At 36.0% G+C, this 24,633-nt stretch overlaps 1 protein-coding gene across 34 annotated transcripts in view; it reads right to left on the bottom strand.

Annotated features, from left to right (window-relative positions):
• The window catches only part of Nrxn1 (neurexin 1), a 1,060,789-nt gene that overhangs the window by 506,102 nt on the left and 530,054 nt on the right, over nt 1-24,633 (bottom strand). For all 34 annotated transcript variants that reach the window (XM_047521996.1, XM_047521998.1, XM_047521995.1 and 31 more), the window contains 2 exons: nt 14,174-14,347; nt 7,807-7,926 (listed from right to left, as the gene is read on the bottom strand). In XM_047521996.1, the coding sequence (XP_047377952.1) occupies nt 7,807-7,926; nt 14,174-14,347 (294 nt within the window). The remainder of the gene's footprint in view (nt 1-7,806; nt 7,927-14,173; nt 14,348-24,633) is intronic.

Below are 24,633 nucleotides of genomic sequence, written 5' to 3'. Positions count from 1 at the left end.
TTCTGGATCCCTTCAAGTGGAACATTCAAGAGACTAGCAAAGTCCTGGTGTACACCTGGGTTCAGTGGCACACACCTATAATCCCAGTGACTCAGAAGGCTAGGCAAAAGGATTGCAAATTTGAGGCCAGTCTCACCAACTTAGCAAGGCCCTAAGCAACCTAGCAAAACCCTGTTTCAAAATAAAAATAAAAATGGCTGGGGATGTGCTCAGTGGCAAAGCATCCCTGGATTCAATCCCTGGTACCAAAAAATAAATAAATAACTTGGTGTGCAAACATGGCTGGAATATTGGGCATTGTGTCATAACCTGGAGAAATTCTATAATCAAATTCAATAGCCTGTTTTTACCAGCAGTATTCACAATGTCAGCATTGTCCTGAGCTACTGGAATCCAGATGAGGCCTTGAACACTTCCAACAGTCAGACTGCCAAATATCAAAATACACAGTGCACCACTCAGTTGGAGAAACCAAGCAAAATATATTCTTTATTTTCTGCCACATATTCCATCTGTTTTGTCTTCTTAAAGGGTCATATGTTACATATTTATAAGAAGCATTCACACCTACGCGAACAGTTTTCACCGTCTCCTTCAAATGCGCCTCCTCCTTGTTCACGACCCATTTTTTTAAAACATCTTTCTATATCAGCTGATCCTTTATGAAACTTGCTCCATCTGAAATTATTTCAAGTTAAGAAATGCCTTTGTACCTTCCAATCTCACCAAATCCTGGGGAGATTAAGCTTCACACTCTCTAGGTCATTTTCTGAGAGATGTGAATTTAGATCATTAGAGTCATTAAAATCATACACTCCATAACACCCAGAGCTAACAGATCATTCTTGTATTTTATGCTGCTGTTGAATGCTACCAGAGAGGTAAAATGTATAACAGCACAGAGCTGGAGAGAAGACTGTAATTCCTTCCCATAAAAGAATCTACCCTTTTTAATTGCTGTAGTAAATCTCATTAAAGACACAGAATGCTTTGTTGAGGGGAGGAAAAAGGATCACTGGACAAGAGGCTTCTTCTTCACAGTAATTTTTTTCCCTATGATGTAAATTATCCCTTAATGCAAGCACAACGTTATTTTTATCTTGACCTTTTCCTGGACGATACATTTCCTGAGAGCTTTCTTTCCCTTCCCTACAAATATGAAGGGCCCTTGGTCATTACTATTAATCTTATAGTAATTTTTCATGCCCTGGGCTTCATGCATTCTCTTATGTTCTCTTATATAACTTCCAAAGACCTTCAAGGACCACACTGCTAACCTCCGATGTGGATTTATTTTTTTTCTGCCTCCACAACTGAATAAAGGAAAAACTGAGGAGTAATTAACATAATGAAACACTTGATACACATTCATTGTTCAGCATGACTCTGAATCTATGCTGCCCATTTCCTATAATAAATAGATTGTGAATCTGATTTAAGCAAAGGAACTTTAGGTAATATTTGCCTGATTTCATGATCAAATATTAAATTATTATTTTGAAAGGCTGTCACAGAAAAATCATAGAAAATTCCCATCTCTCTTTCATAATCAGTACCTTTTTATAGTAGAACTGGAAGTTAGTGACAGAATGCTTCGACAGCTCACCCTGAATTTTAACTCCTCTTTAGAAGTGGCAACAGAATAGTTGAGGGGAAGAGTGTGTTTCATGCAGCATATTGCTTAAAATTAAATCTAAGAATTAAGAGTCAGACGAGCATAAAAATAAATTGCAATTTTAAATTATTAACTTCTCCTTGGAATTTTTCTGCTGGGGAAATTTCAAAGTATTGACATTGAATGTACCTCTCTTTGAGAGGGACTGTGGGTGCAAAGTAGAATATGGGTTTAGAGATGAACTTATATTCCAATTCTGTTTGTGCCAATAATTAGCCATTTGTCCCTTTAAAGCTTCGTGAAATTATTTCTCAATATTCTCATTTTTAAATTAAAATAAGATTTTTTGAAGATTAAAATGTGGGATTTATAGACTATAAGTGGCATGCAGGTAATACATATTAATCCTATTATTAACAGTAAATTATGTTGATATGACCTACATTAAAAATTTTTATAGTTCTTCTTGTCCATCAGACAAGTACATAAAACCACCTATGCCAGATTCAACCTTCCTTTTAAATCCAATCACAGTTATATTCTTTTCAAATAAAATATTTCATGAAGTCCAAACTAATTATGTTTAATCTTATATTCCTTTTAAGGGAAAAAAAAACACTCAGGATAATTTGATTCCATAAAGTAGGGGAAGTATTAACAATTTATTCTCTTCACATATCTTCTTGATTAACAAATGGATATTAAGTTATTTATTATTTATATGTATGTGGTATCATGCAGGATTCTAAAAATTCATCATGATTTCTCTTCATTTTGTTCACCAAACTTTCAGTGCATCATTTTGTGAGGAAATCGAATCCACATTAAAAGTAAAAGTAAACCTAAAGGTAAGAAGTTTCATAAATCAGCACCTATGATTAAGGCTGTGTCTCTATCCTAGCCTGGATTCTTCAGTGGGAGGGAAAATGACAGACCTAGGCACAATGCACTCACACAAAAAGTATCCAGAGAGAGACTGTGGTCATAGATACCTTTGAAATAGTATCTATGAAAATTGGAATCACAGTCACCCCTTAAGGATAGTTCACCAAGGTGACTGAAAAACTTTCTCTCACTGCAGCCCTGGTTAGTTGAGATGGATAGTATTTACCAACACAGGAATGCAAATATGGAAGACCAGCTTCCTGTTTACCTAAGATCCGTGATGAGTACTAGCATAAGAGCCAAATTAAGGTCCAACGTGGTCAGAGTTTTCATCAAGTCAGAAAAAACAGAGAATCCTAGCAGGTAAAGGAGAAAGGTAAGCCTGCCAAAATGGTAGCATTTACACAAGGCAAAAGTCTACTTAGAGTCATGGATCCTACAGCAGCTGCACAATGGAGGAACTGATCTAGATAATTCAAATGCATCAAAGCTCTATTCTGCTGTTTCGGGATTTTTCTTCCCACTTAACTTTTCTTACATAGACATAATGCGTAGACATAGACTCTAGCTGTCTGAGTGTAATATGAAAAGACCAACGGTTTCCTTTCATGTACCTATTTTTATGATGTCTATTCCCAATAAGAACAAAATAAATTTATATAAAATAGTAGAAGACAGTACTTCCATTATGTATTACATTTCTCTACCATATATTGTGCTTTCTTTTCTGTCTTTTATTGCATTTTTCTGGCTGGCTATGAACAATATTTTAATCCTTTATAGTTTACTATGAGATAGATCTGACCCTGTTTCCCCACAGATAGATTTTCTAAGGTGTTATCAGTAACTATTGCTTATAAATTGCTTTAAACAGCTTAAGGATCTCCATTTAAAATACTTGAGTGATTTGAGGTTAATAAGACTCATTACATTTACAATAAGTATTTGGCTGTGCATATAGCTAATTGTGAATTCAGCCTTATATGGCACCAGCAGCAAATCAGTTCACAGTTTAATACTATTGGTAGCTTGAGGAGGGAGAGAAATGTTACTTGGATCCATATTTTCACATATATTATGATGTACTTTTATTACTTTGGATATTGATGTTTAGACACTGGGTAATTGATTCTCTTTCCAAACAACAAAATAAGATAAGAAACAATGCTTAAGGTATTTATAAATGCCATGGTAAAAAAGTCTCAGTCAAATGTACTTCATCCTTGCTTCTGTGAATATTTGTAATTCTCATACAAAAGATATAATGAGTATCTATCAGATTTTCCCTTAACCACATTTAGAATTCTGAAAATAGTCTTTTTATTATCAGAACCCACACCCTCCTAAGTTATAGCACCAAAGTAACAGCACTATGATGTATTACTCCTTTATGGTAACAGACATCGTTGAAGCTGAACTGTAATTTGGCACACTACATTTCCATTCTAATGTAATGTGACAATGTTATTATGTTCGCTATTTTCCATGTGATCATGGCCATATTCATCTTCTCCAACCTGACATTAAATTAGCTAATATGGTTATATTCTATTCTGGACCAGTGTGAAAAAACAGAAAAGAATTACTGAATAACACACTGATTTGATGATGATGAGTGGTGTGCAATCATGAATTGGTGATGTGTAGATGTTACATAATGAATGTAAACTCCTAGCACAGACCTGACATACAGTAAGCACTTGATAAATCATCAGCCCAAGAGAAAGTTCACAAATATCAACAACATACAATAATATGCACAACACACTATTGCCAAAGATTTCCAAAGAAAAGGTAATGCCCAACTCAGAGAACCAAAAACATTTCTATGGGATAAAACAGTTTAAGTGGAGATTAAAAAGGAAATGATATTCCTTCAAGCAGAGATAGTGAAAGGAATGCAATCCAGGTGGAATGATAGCATTTCCCAGGTGGAGAGATTAGCATATGCTACACTGAGGAAATTGGAAAGCGTAATGTTGTACAAAACGTCATGAGTAAGTAAATTGGCAGTCACACACCATATGGACAAGGATCTGCAATAGACAAGTATGAAAATGAAGGCCAGGGTCAAACATGGAAGTTTATGAACTCCAGAGTGACAATCTAGAGTAGTGTTGACCAGAGGATGTGCCAGAAATTGTTTTGAAAGTTTATGCAGTCAGTCTACATTGGTTTAGTGAGTGCTATTATCGCCAATTACATGCAACATGCTATACAAATACTGGGCTTATGAAAAGGAAGAAGAAATTAAAAAGGAAAGACATGTTGTATTGAAAGAAGTGCATAATCTTAAAGGGAGATAAGACAGAAGAAACTATAAGGTAGAAAGTGATGGCTGATAAAGCAGTACAAAGTTCCATAAGACATCAGAGGAGGAAAAATATTGCCTCTGGTTGAGAGAATCAGGAGAGACCAGTGACATTTAAATCAGGGAGAATAGGAAGAACAGGACTAGTAGAGAAATACAAAATGAATTGGAAGAGGGAGGGAGAGAAGGGGGAAGACAACCAGGAAATGACTGCAATAAACCAGAGAAAAGGATAAGCATACCTAAAATTTGTTAGTGTTGGATACAAGGTACCCCCATTTTGGTTAATGAGTGTGTCACTCAGGGGGCAAATTTCCAGGGAAGAATAAGTTTCTCACAAATGCATTTCTTCAAATAGCCTTTGGCGTCACTTTGCACAAATGTCTCTTTCTTGAAAACTTCCTTTCAGTTCAATTAATTAGTATGATTTATCCAAGATTACACTTGCATACTATAAAGTATTCCCATCTTCTCATTGTTAATTATATCTCCAGGCTAATACATATAAAAAAAGTTACTATAACCCATTCCTTGAGACTTATCAGATAGATGACATTCAGAAGTTGTATTTTGGAGAAAGGTTTTCATGTTTAATGTGGTGTTTTCTTTCCCATATTAAAAATATATGTTCCTATTTCCTTTTTTGTTATCATTTCCTATGAAGTTGAAGGCTGCAGTCCCAAAAAAAAAAAAAAAAAAGCCAATCTCTATATAGAAAAGGAGTTTGCTAAAATTCAAGGAATCACATTAATTCTATTTGTACATCTTATAGAAAACAGTGAGATATAGCCATAGATGTATTTGGATCAATTTAAAAAGTGAGGAAAATGTGGCAAGATACTTCAAGCTTCAATTTACATGTCTTCAGAGTAAGAATTACTATTGTACCTTCTACTAATTATAATTGATATGAAAATAATATTTACTTTTAAATATTGATTTTTGCCTAAATAGCATCATCACCAAAAACTTCAAGGTGAGAACCATGGAATCATTTCACATTTCCAGAAAACCCAGCAAGAGGTAATGATATAATCAAAATGCATGCATTCTGAGCTCTCCAAAGTAATTTTAATGCTGATTTGTGCAAGAGGCATATCAGAAGACACATTTATTGAACGACATTTACCTATTTACAAGAAAATAACAAATACCTTTATCATTGCCATCACTACTACTATCACCCAAGAACAGCATTCAAATAGTTTTCTGTAAAAAATGATTCAGACAGCATAATACCCAGGGTTGGATCTTGATGTTCCTTTAGGAAAAGCCCAACAAATACTTCCGGAAAATTGTATTCTTCATATTTAACTGGTATATGTGGATGCACAGTCTGACACAACCAAATGGCAACTGTTTTGTAAAACATGGAAACTAGATTAAGCAAAATTTGGCAGAGAATGTTCTTTAGCAAAATGAAAAATATTTCATATCAGAAAGCCCTCTCAACTACCACATGTAGTCATACATCTGTCAGAATCATATTCAGGACTAAAAAATTTGCCATAATAAAATCAACAAAATTTCAGTCTTCTGGTTGTCCTGGAAAATAACTTTATGTTATTTTCTATGGGATAGGGAAAAATGCAGAAAGTTACTGCTCTAGAGATGTATATGCATGTTGTTATTAAAGCTTTTATAAGGTTTAAACATTGCTCTCTCTGGTTTTTTGCATACTTTGGTATTTAGTGAGTCTTTGTATAAGATTATTTATATAATTCAAAATAGTTATTGTTTTTAAGTGTGATTTGATTTGCAGAAATAGAGGGTTTGCAAATATATGACAGTCTGAATACATTTTTTATTGCTTCAGGTTTACTATAATTCTTTGGAAGATGACACTAGTGAAATGGAGATCGATAGTTCTCAATCTCTGATGGCATGGGAATTACATTCTTCCAAGTATAAATCTACTCTTTACTAACATATTAGTTGTTTGCTCTTGTAGTCAATATTTTGGATGAAAAACCTGAGACTGTTAAACCATCTTTGTAGGCTACAACAACTCTGTTCAGTGGAATATTTTGGTTTGACCCAACATTGACATTCATATAAACTGACATGAATAAAGTCCAAATTGACGAGGTCAGAAAAAACAAACTCTAGACAATTCTTTAAATCCACACTCAAGTTTAGCCTCTGCTGTGAAACCACAGACCTTCAATCAGGGCAACCCTATCCCATCACCTAGAACATTAACTTTACAAGTTGTAGCATTTATAACATAAAGCATGTAATCTACTTTGCAAACAGGAAGCTTTGTCAGGGATATTCTTTTACCACAGTTGAAGGAAATGTGTTGTAGGAAATGCTTTTTGCATTTTGATAAAGTGCTTTAAAGCAAGACTATTTGAAAGAAGCAAAACTTTGTCCTAAGGACCAATTAATTCCACCCTGGCTGCTATAATATAGATTAGACAATAGCAGGTGTGATCTGATAGAATGCAAATGCTGCATTTCATTGTCATGCTTACATCAAGGGACTAAAGGAGGAAAATGTAAGTGGCTAAAATCAAGGGAGAGTACTTGAAGGACAAAGATTAAACACATTGTTTTTAAAGTGAAAGCAAAGGTGGACTTAGATATAGAAATAGAGAAAAATGTAACACTTGGAGCCAGTCACCAAGATCACAGTCCTGAAGATATCTCACAAAATTAAATGTGATTTAATATAAAGCACTATGAAGTTTCAAAAAAATAGGAGCATCACCAAATATAGAAAATGGAAAAAACAAAAAAAAAGTTATTTTGAATGACATGAAACAAACCAACCAACCTGCTGTGGAAACCTAAAGAATTATCATCATCACAGCCCATTGCTAATGGCATCCCAGAATAATAATTTAATATGTGGGAAATGACCTTCCAGTAGAAAGAACTGCTTCTATTGGTTATGAGAGCTCAGTTGGATATGACATAAGGACTTCCACTTTTAGACCCTAGACAGAGGTCAGTAGCTAGAAGCAGTGACAAGGGGTGACGAGGTACTCACGGTCGTTGCAGAGTGGCCCGCTGAAGGAAGTCATGCTGCAGTCACAGCTGAAGCCATCCCACTGCTGCAAGCAGACACCTTGATTGGAACAGGAGTCCTCTTGGCAGGTTGTGCTGGGCCCTGCGAAACATTCCAAAGGAAACTTGGGTTTTTAAAAACAATCTAAAACATTTTACATGTGAGCTAGATCACATAGAGTAGTTGCCAACACCTCAAATTACTTGTCCAAACCAGTTGTGAAAGTTCTAGTTCACACACCTGAATTAGGAGCTGAGAAACTGTAACATGAAAGTTTTCTTAAGTTTCAAGTTTATGACAAAATACATGATAGCAATAAACTAAACCAACAAATAGTAAAAGCAAGTGCATAGCTAGTAATACGATCATGGTAGCAGGTAATCTCACTCCATCATCAATAACTCTCTATCACCATTTGGATTTTTAGAAAATGAATGAATCTCCTTAACTTCAGACCAATGAAATAGAAACACCATGAAAAATGGAGATTATAACTTCATGAAATTGAGATAAAGATTGGCAAAATAACCAAAGAGAGTTATACAGAAATGCCCTAGAAGTTCCAGATGTTTCCCTGCACAAACTATGGATAAAGTTATGATTGCTGGGTGTTTTGGATAGGTATGTTGGCAAGTATCAATTCGCATGCTTTAACGATCTCATGCAATTAAACAGAAAATGAAAAACTCCATACAGATGGCATGCCCCCATTGAACATACAAGTCAAAAGAATGCTAGTCTAGTTCTAAAGAATCATAACTAGAACACTGGAAAACAGAGAACTAAAGAAGTATGATTGAAGCACTAAAGGCAATCACTATACAAACATGTTCAAGACTGAAAGCCTTATGCAAACTGCTGCAAAAGGAGATTTTGAGAAGGGAAAAAAATGAAATCTGAACCCGAATAACAGTTACAGCAAAAATGTAAAAAAAGTTATTTTAGGTTTTCCACTGTGTAGTATGGGGTTTCAGTCTTGTTATATACATACAGGGCTATCTACCTTGCAAGTCAGCTTTCATCAATGCAACTTTGTCAGCAAAATAAAAAAAAAAAAGCAAAATATAGTAAATGTTAGTAAGCAATACTGAAATGGGGCAAACACAGAAGAACGTTCAGATTCAAAAGAGCATGCTGCTATAAAGGGGAGAAAAATGCTATGTACAGCAAACAAATTAAATCTAACAGCCATAAATCTTAAGAGAAGCCAAATGAGAAAGCAGCAACTTATTAGAATTTTACTGTACATATGTGAGTATTTGTAAGTGTGTGTACATAATGGTTAATTGAACCAGTGATATGTAAGGAAGGAAAATTAAAAAGGGTTTTTGTAATTTTTCCTTTCTTGGATAAATTTGAATGCATTACCAAATTGACTATATTGCTTATTTGGAACATGCAGTACCATTTGTCTTGTGTGGATACAATGTAGACTGTGGTCATTAACAGACCAATTATCCCTTTCAATGTTTCTCTCCCTAGGTCTTTTATCTTTCTCTTGCAATTAAGGCTTAAAACTGTTATACCAGTCATTCACTGCCAACAGTAGGACTTTACCATAATGCCAAACTACCAAAATGTATATAGCATTTGAAGTGGATAAAAATAGTGAGGATGGAAAAAACAAACTGTAAAATAACTCTCCATAGAGCAAATTCCTTTATAAGATTTCAGTGTGGAATATTCATCCTTGCTCTTTCCAGTTGGGTATATACTACTCAAGGACTTCAGAGTTATGTCCACATGGACTACACCTTCATGATTGTCTTCAGACCTAACAAACTGCCTGATGAATAATTATTACAGTAAAGATTCACTAAAAAAAGGATAGCTTAGGGTGGGAATGGAATGGATTCCAACTAAATAGTTTTCAAATATAAATTAAAGATACTTTCTAATAAACAAGAATTTTAGGTTTTCTGAAAATATAAAAATAGATATCAGCCTAATTTGATACTACTAATAGAGAAGCTTTGAGGTACTTACTTTACTGATTAAAACTGAATTGCCTCTATAAATTGATATTTTTGTAAAATGGGTTTTAAGCATGCACCTTACAATCACATTTCTATGAGAACTTTCTCAATAAATGTATTCTTCATAAGAAATGATTGGATTTAGCCTTACCTATGTGAATTTTCACAAATTCAGAAATCATAATATTATAAATTCTGATTATATAAAAGTAGTAGTAATAATAATAATAATAGGCATAATAACAAGAACTAGTTTTTGTAAGTAACAATAATAATGATAATTTCTCAGGCCTCAGGAACCTGAATAGATGTAACCATTTCTCAACTTTGCATCAAAGTACTGAGCACAACTAAATTGCTCATTTTTTATTGTTATTCCAACCTATGAGAGGTAAGTGGTCTACTCATATTTGAGACTGAGAATAATGAGTGTTTTTGAAAAAATAAAGTCTCTCAAAGCAACCCTCTTTGGCACACTCCTTCCTGGGATGAGTGAGGCAGCAATCCTCACTCAGGCCTAATGCTGCCTGATCAGATGGTTATTTGCTTCCTGGCCTGCATGGCTGAAGGAAAGACAGGAGCAAGAACTAATGAAGAACCAGAGTGTTGCTGTTGTTTCTTCAAAAAGCATTAGAACTGCAATTGTGAAACAATGCTAAACTCTAAAAATAGTAAAACTGCAATCCTAGAAATTAATCTGCCCACACTGTACAAATGTAACTCAGAATACCTGCCAAACCTCTGTGAGCACAAACACATCCTTTATTTTTATTATTGTTTTCATTATCACAACAGTCTTTTTATATTCAGGTATTATAAGAGAATGCATGCCTATGCCTGACAAGACACATTTTTCAAAGTACTCACCTTCTAGAACAATACTTAAACACTGACAGGCATTTGCACAAGACAGAACCTTAAATTTATTCTCCCTTTAGTTACATAATGTTTCTTCCTTTCTTTTTTTTTATCACTCACTAAAATTGGGAACAAGCCAAAGGACATTTGTATTAAGTGATTAAAAAAAAAAAAAGGATATTTCTGAAAAGGAGAGGAAAATGAGACAAAAACTATAATCTGTGTAAACCAAAGAACAATAGGGGATGGTGATTAGATGCCTGGACTTTCAAGGAAGGTAAATTAGTTTGAAATATCTGTCATTAAGCATCTAACCTTAGAGTTGTCACTATACATCTCTGAGGCTCAATCTACTCATTAAAAAAGACAATAATACCTGATGTATAGCATTTTCAGGATTTAAATGAGAGTACATGTAAACATATTGCTATGATTGCTTAATAAATGATGGTTATCCTAATTAAATAGAGAATTATTTCTGTCACTTATGAAGTAGTCTAGGACTGATTGTTGTGGGTCTACAAAAAGATAGTGTAATTTTTTACCAACTTTTTGTAGAGAAGTTATCTTGACTTTAGTGAACCTGATTATTTTTTGATTGTCAACCTCTCATTTCTGTTAAATAAGCAGGAAAATGACATTAAAAGCAGTAATTGTCAAAGTGTGGATCCTGCAGCATCTCTATCACTTGAGCACCTGTTAGAGACTTAAATTCTAGGGCTCCTTCCCAGGCACCTTGGTGGTGGTATCTGGGAGTTTGGATTTGAAAAAGTTTCCAAGTGATTCTGATATAAACTAAAGTTTGAGAGACATTAAAGAGACTTTGACAGGATAAGCTTTCTCCCCTAGCTGATATGTATTTTATTTTTTTTTAAATCAACTATTACTGATTGAAATAAGTTAGAAATGAAAGGCAGCAAGTGATTATTGAGGAAAGGTCAAGAACTTTTTTGCATACCAGAACTTAAAGATTTATGGGTCTTATTGGGTAGGAATGATAGAAAATTTTGACAAGATGTTATTTGATTGCTATACTATTTCTATTGTTATGGAAATTGATTCCAGTGTGATTTGAACTCATGCTCCATGAGATAACTATCTTCAAGGAAATAATTTACTGGATATCTACAATTTAATTGCTACTCCTGAAAACACATGACTCTCATCAGTTATACTTATAACAAGTACATCTAAAATTATAAAGTTGTTAACCTATATATTGGAAAGCAAGAATCAGGGAAATGTTAGTGCAGAAAGGAAGGAACATGGTAATAGTCTAAGAGTAAAGAAAAAATGGATGAAAAGGGGTGAAATTATTAAAGCTCAGAAATTTAAAGCCTTATGGAAAGAACCAACACTGTCCTCAACTAAATGAGTTAAAATGTGGAGACTGTAATTTAAGTCTATCAAGAGGATGTGGAATTAATCTTCCTAACCAAATTGCTTACTAGATTAGGTTGGAGAACAACACCAAGGTCAATACTGCAACTACCCTCTGTAAGCACATCTTGCCCCCCTAATCTTCTACCCACTCATGAACATCAGCTGTCAGTGACTGTGTCTGTCTGTCCATCCTTACCATTTCTTGTAGATGAGGAAGCACTTACCAAGAAACTTGTAAAAGAGCCTAGTTTTGAAAAATATTTTCCAAAAAGTGTGGAGGACCTTTTACTTTAAAATAGATTTATGAACAATTTATCATTAGGTCACCTCTAAGAACTAAAGTCATGTCCACATCCTTATCTCCATCTGCTTGAGGAATTTCTTCACTTAATGGTTTTGTTGCCTTTATTTATTGGTACAAGGAGAAAACATATTTTCTTTTTGTTTTACAAAAGTGCTCTGTGAAAATTTGAAATAAAGAAAATAAATATGGTGATAATATTTAAAAATGAATTAAAATAGGGCATAGTGGTGCATATCTGTAATCCCACCTATTCAGGAGGCTGAGGCAGGATGCCCAATTCAAGACTAACCTCAGCAACTTCGGAGATCCTGTCTCAAAATTAAAAATAAAAAGGGCTAAGGATGTAGCTCAGTGACAGAATGCCCCTGGGTTAAACCTCTGGTACCACCCAAACCTGATCTTCCTTTATTGCTTCAGCACAGTTTGAATTTCACCTAACTTTTCAGAGAAACAGATGCTTCAGAAAGAAAAAACTGTGTTTTCAAATAAAAAATTTCCATGCACTTAGGTAATTACTAAATATAATGACATTTTTTTGGCCAAGAAGAAATGATTCATAATTTCCTGGGGGATAGGAATTCACATTTGCTTCTTTCTCCTCTCTCCTAGGAAATCTCCTTATGGATCAAATATTCTCAAAATGGACTAAACTCTGCTCAACATTAAAAGAGGAGCAGCAACATATCCAGAGTCACATGATCATGATGATGAGATTACACTACATTGGTGAGGTTGAATTGACTCAAATAATCAGAGGTGTTGATGTGAAAATTATCTAAAATGAAAGCAATAATCAAAAAAAATACTCCTACAGATCTTGGTCTGATATCACAAAAGAATGGCAGATAGTTGAGAGCATTTCTGAAGTGTGAAATTTGAGCCTTGGGTAATATAAAAAGTGTATTTTTACCAAACAGATAGTACACTGGATACACTCTTATTTCCAGGTACACACATATCAAATAGTGATTTGAGAATGGGGTATCTGAACTTTACGGTTGTTTCATACCCCACTGAATGTAGATTTTTCAAAGTGGGTTCAAGTTGATTAATACTGGAATAAATATATTTTTTCTAGTTTAAATGGGATATGTATTCAATGCAATAAAGCAAGCATTGCAGAACTGATTAACATGCTAATTAAATGAACTATAGAATACAAAGAAATAGAAAATAGCAAGATTCACAGATAATAGGTCCTATTTTACATCAGGCACCAGAGTAGATTTACAATCAGTACAAAAAATTTAAGATGATTGGATGAAAAGATCAAAACATATTGTTATGGTTTAGATATGAGCTGTCCCCTAAAAGTTCATGTGTAAGACAATGCAAGAAAGTTCAGAGGTGAAATGATTGTGTTATGAGTGCCTTAACCTAGACAGGGCATTAATCTACTGATAGAAATTAACTGGGTGGTGACTATAGGCAGATAGGGTGTGTCTGGAGGAGTGTCCTTGGGATTTATATTTTGTCTATGGTGAGGAGAGTTCTCTCTCTGCTTCCTGGTTCCATGTCTTGAGATGCTTTCCTCCTCTACACTTTTCCACCATCATGTTCTGCCTCATCTCAGACCCAAAGCTATGTAGTTGGCCATCTGTGGACTGAGACCTCTGAAATCTTGAGCCCCAAATAACCTTTTTCTCCTCTATGTTGTTCTTGTCCGTTCTTTTGGCCATAGCAACAAAAAAAGCTGATTAAAATGTATGGATAAGGATTTCCAAAGGGGAGTTCTACCAGTTAGCAGAATTTTGCTGGGTAATGAGATTTGTTCTCATTTAATGGTGGAATTAGAATAATTTCAAGTGTGATGAAAAAGATCAAGTACCTTCACATCCTCTCTCAATCTGTCCATTGCAGAAAAGAGCATCTGAGATGAGGTCCGGAAGCCGTCCGTTTAAATCAACCGATGCCAGGCAGCCTTGAAAGCCTTCCTTGGCATGGACGAGTTTTGGCAAGGATTTGTATGTTTCTTTAGCCACTCCTCCTATATACAAGTCACCTGTGGAAAAATCAAAGTCTTTGTCACAAAAGTAACATGTCATTGACATTAAACAACAGTAGAAGGAAGAAAAAGTAGTGAGGTTTATTTTTTATTAAATTCACAAAACATAACTTTATGACTATTTTCCTAAAAGTGTGAAACAATAAAAATATATGAATAATAGATTAGCACTAGGAGAAATTTCTTTATTTCCAGAAGATCTAAACAAGTTCGACATGGGAAGTGGATAGAACATGGGCTGTACAGATGCATACCCCAGCACTGAGATTCAAACCCAGTTATTTACCAACTCTTGGTAAAGCTTCTCTGATCATTAGTATCTTAGTTTTCAAAATGGGAACAATAAAACCTATTCTGTGGGGTGGCTATGGGGATTAAATCAGATAACACAAAGGAAGCACCCCTCAGACTGAAAGCATATAGTAGACACTCTTGCACAAACCTTCTTATTAAATTAACTTCTGCTTAGAGAACCCTGGGTCATTCAGTGAATCAGAAGCTCAAGTTCTCTCTGGTGGCCAACACCACCTTCTGTACTGTTTCTAAGACTGTTGTTCTGGCCCCTATATCCTGTTTATTAACCAACTCTAGTAATAGTGTGTGTATAACTGAATATTAGGTCCTTCTTCAGGTATTTCCTTTTTTAAAAGTTAGGTAATACAACTTTTGGCTCTTTATACTGCTCTGGTATTTGTGAACAAGTTATTGATTTATTTTTCCAATTTTACAGCATTTTCTAATGGAACATTTTGCTGGGCTTTGTCATCTTTAGATCTCAAGGTTGGGAATTCCAAATTTTAGGAGTTACTACTTGAAAAACAGAGTGCAATCTATGTCTGATTCTGTCTCTTTTCCTATAGCCAATTATTCACCATTTTCAGTTGGCATTCAGTAGATATAATGAATTTTCTGTGATAACCACCTAATCACTACAGAACCTAAGGAGAATGACCTCAGAATTCTATACTCCAGTACTCCTGCCTACAAATTCTGTTAACAAAACATTAGCATTTCATTTCAGCCTGCATTTTTGATGTGTTGGCATAGGCTCTGCAAAGAATGCTTTAAAAAATACTCACAATTACGCAAAATACACAAGGCAGAGTATTTCTCCCATCTCTCATAAGAAAATTCTTTGAATAATACAGGCCAGGTGTAACAGCCAAACTGAGGACCACTAAACCACATTGAAATAAGGGGAAAAAACTCAATGTTGGAAATGCAAATAAAATGTAACAAAGAAGTTGGTATTTAAATAACATCCCACATCAACCTCTTATAGTTCTATTTACATTAATAAAGAAGACATTTTAAAAAGGAAAAAAAAAAAAAAAAAAAAAAAAAAAAAAACATTAGCATTTCAGCTACTTCTCTAGCTTCTCCTTGCAATTTGAATTTTCTCTCTCAACCATTCTATCCAACTTCATGTCACTTGTCACATTTTTTTCCTAGTTGTAGCGCAAAACCTCTGCTATGTTCAACTAGGCCCCTCTGTGTTGTCCTCAGGAGCCTGGGAACAAGAAGAACTGATAGAAACACAGCTATTTGTTGCAGTATGAGAAACAAAGTCCTTGGTCCTCCACCCGGAAATCTCAAGACTTCTTCTAGCACCCATGGAACAAGAATAAACTGACTTATTAACCTGTGAGCAGGGTAAAATCTAACCACAGATCCAACACTCCTGAATTGTATTGATGAGTACTTTGAAACAGAGAGATCCTGTGTTGTTCTCAGTGCCACTTAGCCTTAGAAACTGGGAAATTTGTCCCTGAAAGTTACTAACTAAAACTGTATTTCACTAGGATGTCATTGATCCTGTATAATTTGTACCAAACATACTGGAGTGTTTACTTCCCCTATCTCTTAAATAAAATAAAGATTTATTGACTACCAACCATTTTCCTTAATACTAAAGGATAGTGTGTTTTTGGTCTGAGATAGGATACTATTTTGAAATATTATTTGATTTCCCCCCCTCAAATTTCCGTTCTCTCCTTTGTCTTTCCTCTCACTTAAATTTCAAACCATTGTGTTAGAATTGCCTCAGAAAGGATGTGAGTCATAAATCAAAGATACAAAATTAGCTTTTTGTGTTTGAATCTTAAGAGCCTAGACTCTTCTAGGAATGAAATAGAATACGTAGGCATTTATATGAGGAGAGTAAGTCTTTCCTGTACCCTATTTGGGCAAGCAGGAGAAAACGTTGAAGGAACACAGTCAAGTTGAAATAGGAATTCGGAAGACAGAAAAATAAACAATTAATTAATAAAAATAAAAAACTGAATTTCAAAAAAGAGTTGCCCAAGAACCCCTGGAATATAGGAACATCCATAATTCACTGAAATGCAGAATGAACGACTCCTGAGCAACCCAGTCTCCATCCTTGCACCCATATCCTTGCCACAGAAAGAAGCATGATGAGATGGCGAGGGGCAACCCCAAGAAAACCATAGTGAACCTGAGTAACTCCTCCCTGATTCCACCTCTAGTTCAGCCCCTACTACTGTCCCTCTGTAACATCCGAATGCCTGGCCAGAACATGGCTCTCACTCTCTCTCTTTCCCTTTGAATGTATAATCATTACTTTCCTCAATAATTCTGTTTGCACCTCTATCTGATGCAGGTCCCTAAATCCCTTTCTGAGATTTTTGACAAGAACCCCACTTATCCCCGGTTGAGGTCCCCTTCTCAGGGAAATCTTGGGACCCTTCTCCCATGACAAAGTGTACACGATCATTTGGTGAAGACCAAAAAGAAAGCATGGTTTTCCAGTTTAAGAGCTGAGCTCTGGTGGGGTTAGGGGAGTAATGTAGATCTGCGCGCATTTCCCCCAGAGAACTGGGTACAGCAGTGAGATTCCTTAGAAGAAATGGCTGTATGGTGCATTTAGACATACCTGGGGCTAGACAGCCTTCCATCCTCCACTGTGGTGTGGGAACAACAGAACCATTTTCAAATGGTCCAAAAATAGCAGAAAAAGCCTGACCTATTGAGGTTGCATGCACAAGAAAAAAGAGGCTCGGTAGCAATTCAGTGAGCACCTGAGTTGAGTCTAGAATATTTGAAACTGGCTTCCATGCTACTTCTCTCTGCCTCCCAAAAGTACCATGGAAATTCTGCCCCTGCCCCAAATAATTTAGATTTAACTCCAGGGAAAGAAGGAGACTGAAATTGCCTGAGATTATATTTTCAGTAACTCAATGAATCAGAGCTCAAAATAGAAACCAAGGTGAGTTACAGAAAAATCAAGTTACCTTTCTTGCACATCAGAAAATGTGGGTTGAGATTTAGACTTTTACATGTCAAATATCAATGCAAGGACATGTTTGCTCCCTGCATCCATGTGTTGAACTAAATTGGTTAGGAAATTTTAACTCTGCTCCAGGCCTAAAACATGTAATATTAGAGAATGGTGGGGAATTGAATAAAGTTTTAGGCTCTGCTTTGGGCTTTACAGATGTAGAACTTCAGAGCTGAAAGTTATTCATGCAATGACTTTGATAACTTGTCTTCTTCCTTCGGATTGCAACTTCCTGGAGAAGAAAGATTAAGTCTTAATTTGTTTTAGATTCTCCCATGGTGCCTGGTACTGGGCTCTAAACAATGAGTACCCAATATGCATTTTCAGTCACATAATGACTTGAGGTCACAGTACAAAAAAAATCAAGAAACAATGGAGAAAGGTAAGGCACCACTGGAAGAAAGAGCTAATGTTAAAATGCACTTCCTTCCTTCCTCTCCCCACTTCCTACCACAACACGTATTTTTCTATTAGCAAACATATTTGCCTGATAACTTTTTAAAGCTCAGTGAAGACAAGTAGTAATTTTTCCCCTGTGTTACTAAAGAGCAGAAAATATCAATTCAAGCAGCATAACATGCAAGCCCCAAACATCTCAAGGTAGATGAGTTTGGCTTTATAAGTAGGGACTCACACTCATTTCATTACTGAAGCTGCACTTAGCACCACCACTTAGAACACTCTTCATAAACCCTGCACATAGCAGATAGTGGTCTAAAGTCCCTTGGTGGGCTGCCATACAAAGAGAACAAAGGAAACTCTTAAGTGGTCTCAGTCCTGTGAACCATTACCACCTCATCAAAGTTGCAGCTTCTCCTTTTGATCCTTGGAGTGATTGGAAGAACAAAAACCAACCCATTAACACTAATGGGTCCTTGCAGGTGAAGTCCTGTGCTTAGAAGGAGGATGTACTTCTTAATGACCCTATGGGAACCAGAACCTAGGTGGACATTCATTAAAGGTCAAGTTTTCTGTAGAGTTGAAGGTAGTCTGCCATCTCCTTTTCAAGCCAAGTAACTGATTGTATTCTTATCCTTTAAATAGGCCATTCACACAATCGATAAGGTGGAGTTGGGGCATTTTGGGTAAAAGATGCAGAGAACATGTCTCCAGTAGCCAACCACAAATATTCTGGAAATAGGTTTGTTAAAGAAATTTTAGTAATGGGGGCTGGGAATGTAGTTCAGTAGAGAATGCCTGATTAGCATCCTTGAAGCATTGAGTTGATCCCCAGCCCAAGAAAGAAAGGGAGGGAAGGAAGGGGAAAGGAAGGAAGGACTCTCGATAACTTTGTGCCTAGCATCGTATACATATGTAAGCATTGTACTCCCCTTAAAAGTGTTATCTACAAAAGACCAGAGACGAAACCAGAAGTATCTCTTCCCCAGTAGTTGAGCAATAAGGAGTAAGAAATAGTGTACAGTTTTTTTTTAGTTATATCTTCCTACAAACTTTGGTCCTGTCACTTATTGGCCATCTCCAATTTCTGCTAGAGTCAGGTTCTTCATTTGTGAAATGAAATTAATAATGCCCACCTCATGAGGCCATGAGGATTACAGAAAATATATATAAATCATTTAATATATAGTATGTAGTCAGCACATGATTGACCCTGGGGCAGTTGTGTTGTTTTGTACATACATCCATGGTGTGCCTTATTCTGTTGATTGCACTGATAAATACAGAAGAATGAGTAGTCCAATTTGTCCTCTTATTTCTAGTAAAATTGGAGTGACAAGATGTCAAATTCACAAGTCTTTCATGACATTTATTTGAGAGGATTTAATTCACAGTCTTGTGTGCTTAAAACGTGTATATGTGTATAAAATGCCCATAGCTCAAAGGCTTCCTTTGACATGCTTAATCTGAAACTCAGTGGCATTGAACTTGGTAACATAAATTGAAAATTTGCTTGATAAAAATGTCTTCTAATTTAATAGAAACAGATTAAGAGATTAAAAAATTCTATAAAGACAAAGGACCAGTTTGTAGATTAAATGTGTCTTAGAAAAATCAGAAAAATAGAAGGTTTTGGTGAACTTCAGTCTCATGGAAGAAATGAGACCAGAAGAAAGTACAGGCGATATTACTTCATAATGACAAATGGAGATGCTAGATCTGGGGAACAGCACCAATGTACCATGGAGACAAAATGAATATAGTATTCAAGACTGCAGGTGAGCAGAGCATGATGGTACATTCTGGTAAGCCCAGCAACTCAGGAGGCTGAGGCAGGAGGATTGCAAGTTCTAGACCAACCTCAGCAACTTAGTGAGTCCCTAAGGACTTAGCAAGACCCTCTTTGAAAATAAAACAAACAAACATAAAAGGAATTGGGATGTGGCTCAGTGGTTAAGCCACCCTGGGTTCAATCCCTGGTACCAATGAAAAAGAACGAAAGTTTAGAGTTGACTGGAAGAACATTCAGTTATTTATTAAACGATGTTGGATAAGTGAAGTCAAAAGGGACACTTGAGTAATAGACAATAGAAAGGCTACTACCTACTGAAAAAAAAATTAAAAAGAGAGAGACAAAGAGAAGTCCAAGGACAGAAGCCAGGCAGGGAAGTTGAAGCAGTAAAAATTCAGAGGAGATGTAATATTGCATCTAGCATTAAACACTTGGAATTGGAGTAAAAGTGTGCTATAAGGGATCCAATAATATGAACCTGGGGTTTAGGGAACAGAGGCTGGGGTTTGGGAGCCATCAACGAAAAGCAGATAAATGAAGTGTTGGAAGAGTTTTCCTTTCTCAAAAACAGGGAGCATAAAGCAATTAAGAGCAAACACTCCCAGCCCTGCTTTACAGGAGCAGAAAGCAAGTGTCTAGGTATAATTAGTTTTTTGACTCAGCTTTCCTGTTTATTCATATGTACTTTTTGTGCCTCTTAAACATCTCACTTTCATTTTAATTAAAAAATAGCATACATCAAAAGGACAACTGCTTTGTAGACTTGGAATAGCTCAGACTTTAGGGAAACTTAGGAGGCTTCCACAAACTCTTTGAAGTGGCATTTTGGGGGAAAAATTGAAGTCACACACACTGACTCACTTTCCTATGGCTGGACTGGAGAAAGTACAATTGTAGATGCTTCACTGTGAGAGGGTTAGAGTTTAAACAGAAAATCTGGGTACAATTGACGTTTTCATCAATTCTTGTTGTGAATGCCTAACAGGGAGGGAAATCTGCAGAGGTTAACTTCTGAGCCTTTTCTATAGGAAGGGCAGTGTCCCTCACCCCAGGGAGCAGTTGACTTTGGCCCCCAAATTTGTATCATTATCTTTTAATTTTAATCTTTTTATTGCATACCCATAAAGAAACATCTGCAGGTCAGAGCTCATCCATGTACACCAAGACAACTTTTCTTTAGGAGACAAATTAAGCCTTTTTTTGTACAAAATGCATGTCCCACTAGATAGAAGAAAATAATCTATAATCCGTGGGGAATAAACATTTGTTTATTTAATGCATTTTCTGGTGAAAAAGTCTAAGTTGCTCTTTTCTCTAACTGTTTAAATAAGTGATATTAAATTACTAAAAGCAAAAGCATGGAGATTGGCTAATATTTCTCTAACACATTTGAGTTTAGGGATAGACATGGAAACTTTATAAGTAACTTCCCACAGATCTGAGCAATAAACACCCTCCATGATCATATCTAAAGAGCATACTAAAATATTCAATTTTGAAATCAAAGAGGCAATTCACACAGACATTTTGCTCTGAGATGTAACATCTGTCTTTAAGAAATATTTACTAAAGAGTTGAGCAGTGGTCAGCAGTTTGACTAAGTAATGGCCCTATTAGCTTGAAAAACATTAGTCTTCTTTGGTATATGAAGGGTTGAATTCTACAACAATTTTTTTTCATTCTTTAAAAATACCTGCAAATCCTCATCTCTAGGTTTGCCCTGGATTTCTAGATGGTAAAATCAAAGCAGCACTGTCCCCACCCCCACCCAGGAAACTACTTCTGGAAGACTTCCCTGCTTTATAACTCTCACAAGTCTGCCTGCTACCTACATTGAGATTTCAAAATCACTTTTTAACTCTATTCTTTATCTCACACCTTACATTCAAACTATTCGTAGGTCTAATGACTTAACTTTTCCAATACTTCTGACATTTGTCTCTCCATTTTCATTTCCATTTTTAGTTTTTGTCTAGCTTTTCCCTTTAATGTAATAACTCATTATCTGGTGTCCCTACCTCCATCCAGCCTCCTTACCAACACTGTATCAGTCTTCCTGTTGTGTTCTAATATCTTCAGTAACTCCCTTTGCCATCTAAATAAAGTCCGAGGCTCAGCAGTGTTCGGAATTTTGAATTGTCCTTCCTTAAAATCTCTTGCTAAACTTTGAACTATTTTTCCCAGTAACTGTGCCAGCTATAGCGCTCAGATTACATCATCCTTTCCCTCCACCCTGATTTTTCAACTGGAGTAATCATTTCTCCAACCCTGCACTTTCCTGCCATTCCAACATCACTTACAGTATACATTATTTCCATCATGATGGCCTATTCTCTTCCAATGGTGCATTTCAAAATCCTATCCAATTTGGGGGATTCAACTAGAATTCCACCTTAGTATTGTATTTCTGTTTGCCTTAGTCATAGGTGAACATGATCTTTGAATCCTGATGAAATTTTGAGCCTCTTTTCTGACAATTATCTTCCCCAGGCTAATAAAATCTTCTCTCCCCATTAGCCCACAAAATCTTTGAAGAATTCATGACCTAGATACTTTTATATTCTCACATTCACTTAGTAGGCACTCAGTAATTATTTAATGACTCAATGAATGAATGGATGCATTAATTGTTCACATTCAATAATTAGTTCATATTAATTTAAATAATAGGACAGAGGAAATATTTTATGGGTACAACACTTATAATTGTCCTGGTTCTCTTCACCTGAGGAAAAAAAGAATAAAGTCAATTATGGGAAATTTTACTTCTACTGATCTCTTCTTTGAATACTGAGATGAAGCCATTCCAATTATTGGAAGTATTTAGTACAATGTCATTTTTATCCATTCTGATAATTTGATAGTAATTCATGAGCAATTTTGATTGACATTTATTGAATTTATGTGTAGAGAGATGAAGATAGAGGTACAAGAACTGGGGTATCAGTGTGTGGTAATGATAACCCATTTAAGAATCTTCTTTTACAGTTAAAATAAGTATAAAATCCTTGTGGGAAATTGAGCTTATCCTGACTCTCTACCTCTCTCTGTCTCTAGCCATTCACTCATTCTCTGTGCTGCTTCATATAGAAATATGACCTCACTCAGGTACAGTGGTGCATGTTTATAATCCCAGCAAATCAGGAGGCCGAGGCAGGAGGATCACAAGTTCAAGGCCAACCTCAGCAACTTAGTGAAATAGTGAGGCATTAAACAACTTAGTGAGACCCTGACTCAAAATAAAAAATAAAAAGTACTGGCGATGTAGTTCAGTGGTGAAGTATCCCTAGGTTTAATATGTAATACCAAAAGAAAGAAAAAAAAAATGACCTCATTCATGCAGCCTCCACAGGCACACTTTACCCTTTGAACATTTCAAACTTTCTCTCCAGATTCATCTACTCTGCTGCCCTGTTATCATTACAAAGAGGGAGATGCATTTTCTTGGCTGTAGAACACAGTCAAGCTACCTCTCTGGACCCCTTATGATCTGTGTTAGTGGGTCTAAAGGTCTTCATTTGATTTCCTATTGGTTTGCAGATATCTCGCTCCACCTGGTCTCTGGTGCCACACTACTCAAGGATTCCTATGGTTAGAGTTCTTCTCTAATCAAGCGCCTATTTCTTGTCTCTGTGCCACCTGCTCCCCATTCAACAATATATTATTGTTTCCATTTAAAAAAAAAAAACTTTAAATTTCATAAAAATCAGACACAACTGAAGACAACTAAATTTAAGTGTATGGGAATCCTGTCTGAATGGGGTCCTCCTCACAGCTTTGAATCCTTGCCAATCAATGTCAGGTACTGCTCTGATCAAAAGAGTTTTGACTTTATAACAATAACTGACAATGGCCTAACACCCTAAATTTTGCCAAGCACTTATATGTGTATTGTTCTATTTCCCTTGGTGAGTTATAAGAGAAGCACAGGCCATCATGGACATAGGCTACAGATGCAGCAACTGTGGTTCAAGGTAATAACACCAGAAAATAGCAAAATCTGGTCAAAATCCCAGGTCTTCTGAAATTATGATCATTGTCACATAATCCACATGGGTTTATATACTATACACTCCATGTGGCAAGTGGTACCTTTGTGCAGCTCAATTGCTGTCATAGAGTTAGGGGCTGCTTTGACCAAATGCACTGGATCTTTATTTGGGCCTCTAGATATCTGATGGGTAACTAAAAGCAGAAGAAAAGCTTGGCACTTTTGCCTTCTTTTTGTAACTGTCTCCTTTCTACCTTAAACTGGGGTCAGATTCTGTTCAACCCTGCATGTAGACATGTTAATCACTTAAAGAGGATCTGTCTAAAAACTGCTAATACAAGCTCAATTAACCCTAAATTGACTGAATTTCTCTTGTTCCCCTTCAAGACTGAAGACACCAAGATAAGAGTAAGGATATTTTCAAGATTCAAAGAACTGAGAGACTTGCAGGCAGATCACCCTGGGATGGGACAGACCCCTAAGCAGAAATAATCATCTCAATGGAATTGCTTCTTCTACAAATACCAATTTCTCAGCCTTGCAGAACCAGACCTGAGATTATGGTCAGCCAGATCAGTTGGACCCAAACTGCTTAACTATGTATACTTTTTTGCCTCCAGCTTTTGTGGTCTTCCCTATTTAAACCAGAAGCTCTTGTCAGTACCCTTGAAGACAGGACCAAGGACACGTAACTCTGGTCTTTCCAGGGTGCCTTTCCTATCTACCACTCTTTATTCTATTGGTTTTCAGGCTGAGTGGCCAGAGCTGGCCTGTTGAGAACCCAGAAGTCAAGCCCCTCT

The sequence above is a fragment of the Sciurus carolinensis genome, chromosome 13 (genome assembly GCF_902686445.1).
Source record: "Sciurus carolinensis chromosome 13, mSciCar1.2, whole genome shotgun sequence".
Lineage (NCBI taxonomy): Eukaryota > Metazoa > Chordata > Mammalia > Rodentia > Sciuridae > Sciurus > Sciurus carolinensis.
The sequence above is the reverse complement of the archived record's forward strand: the minus strand, read 5'-3'. Positions and strand labels throughout refer to the sequence as shown.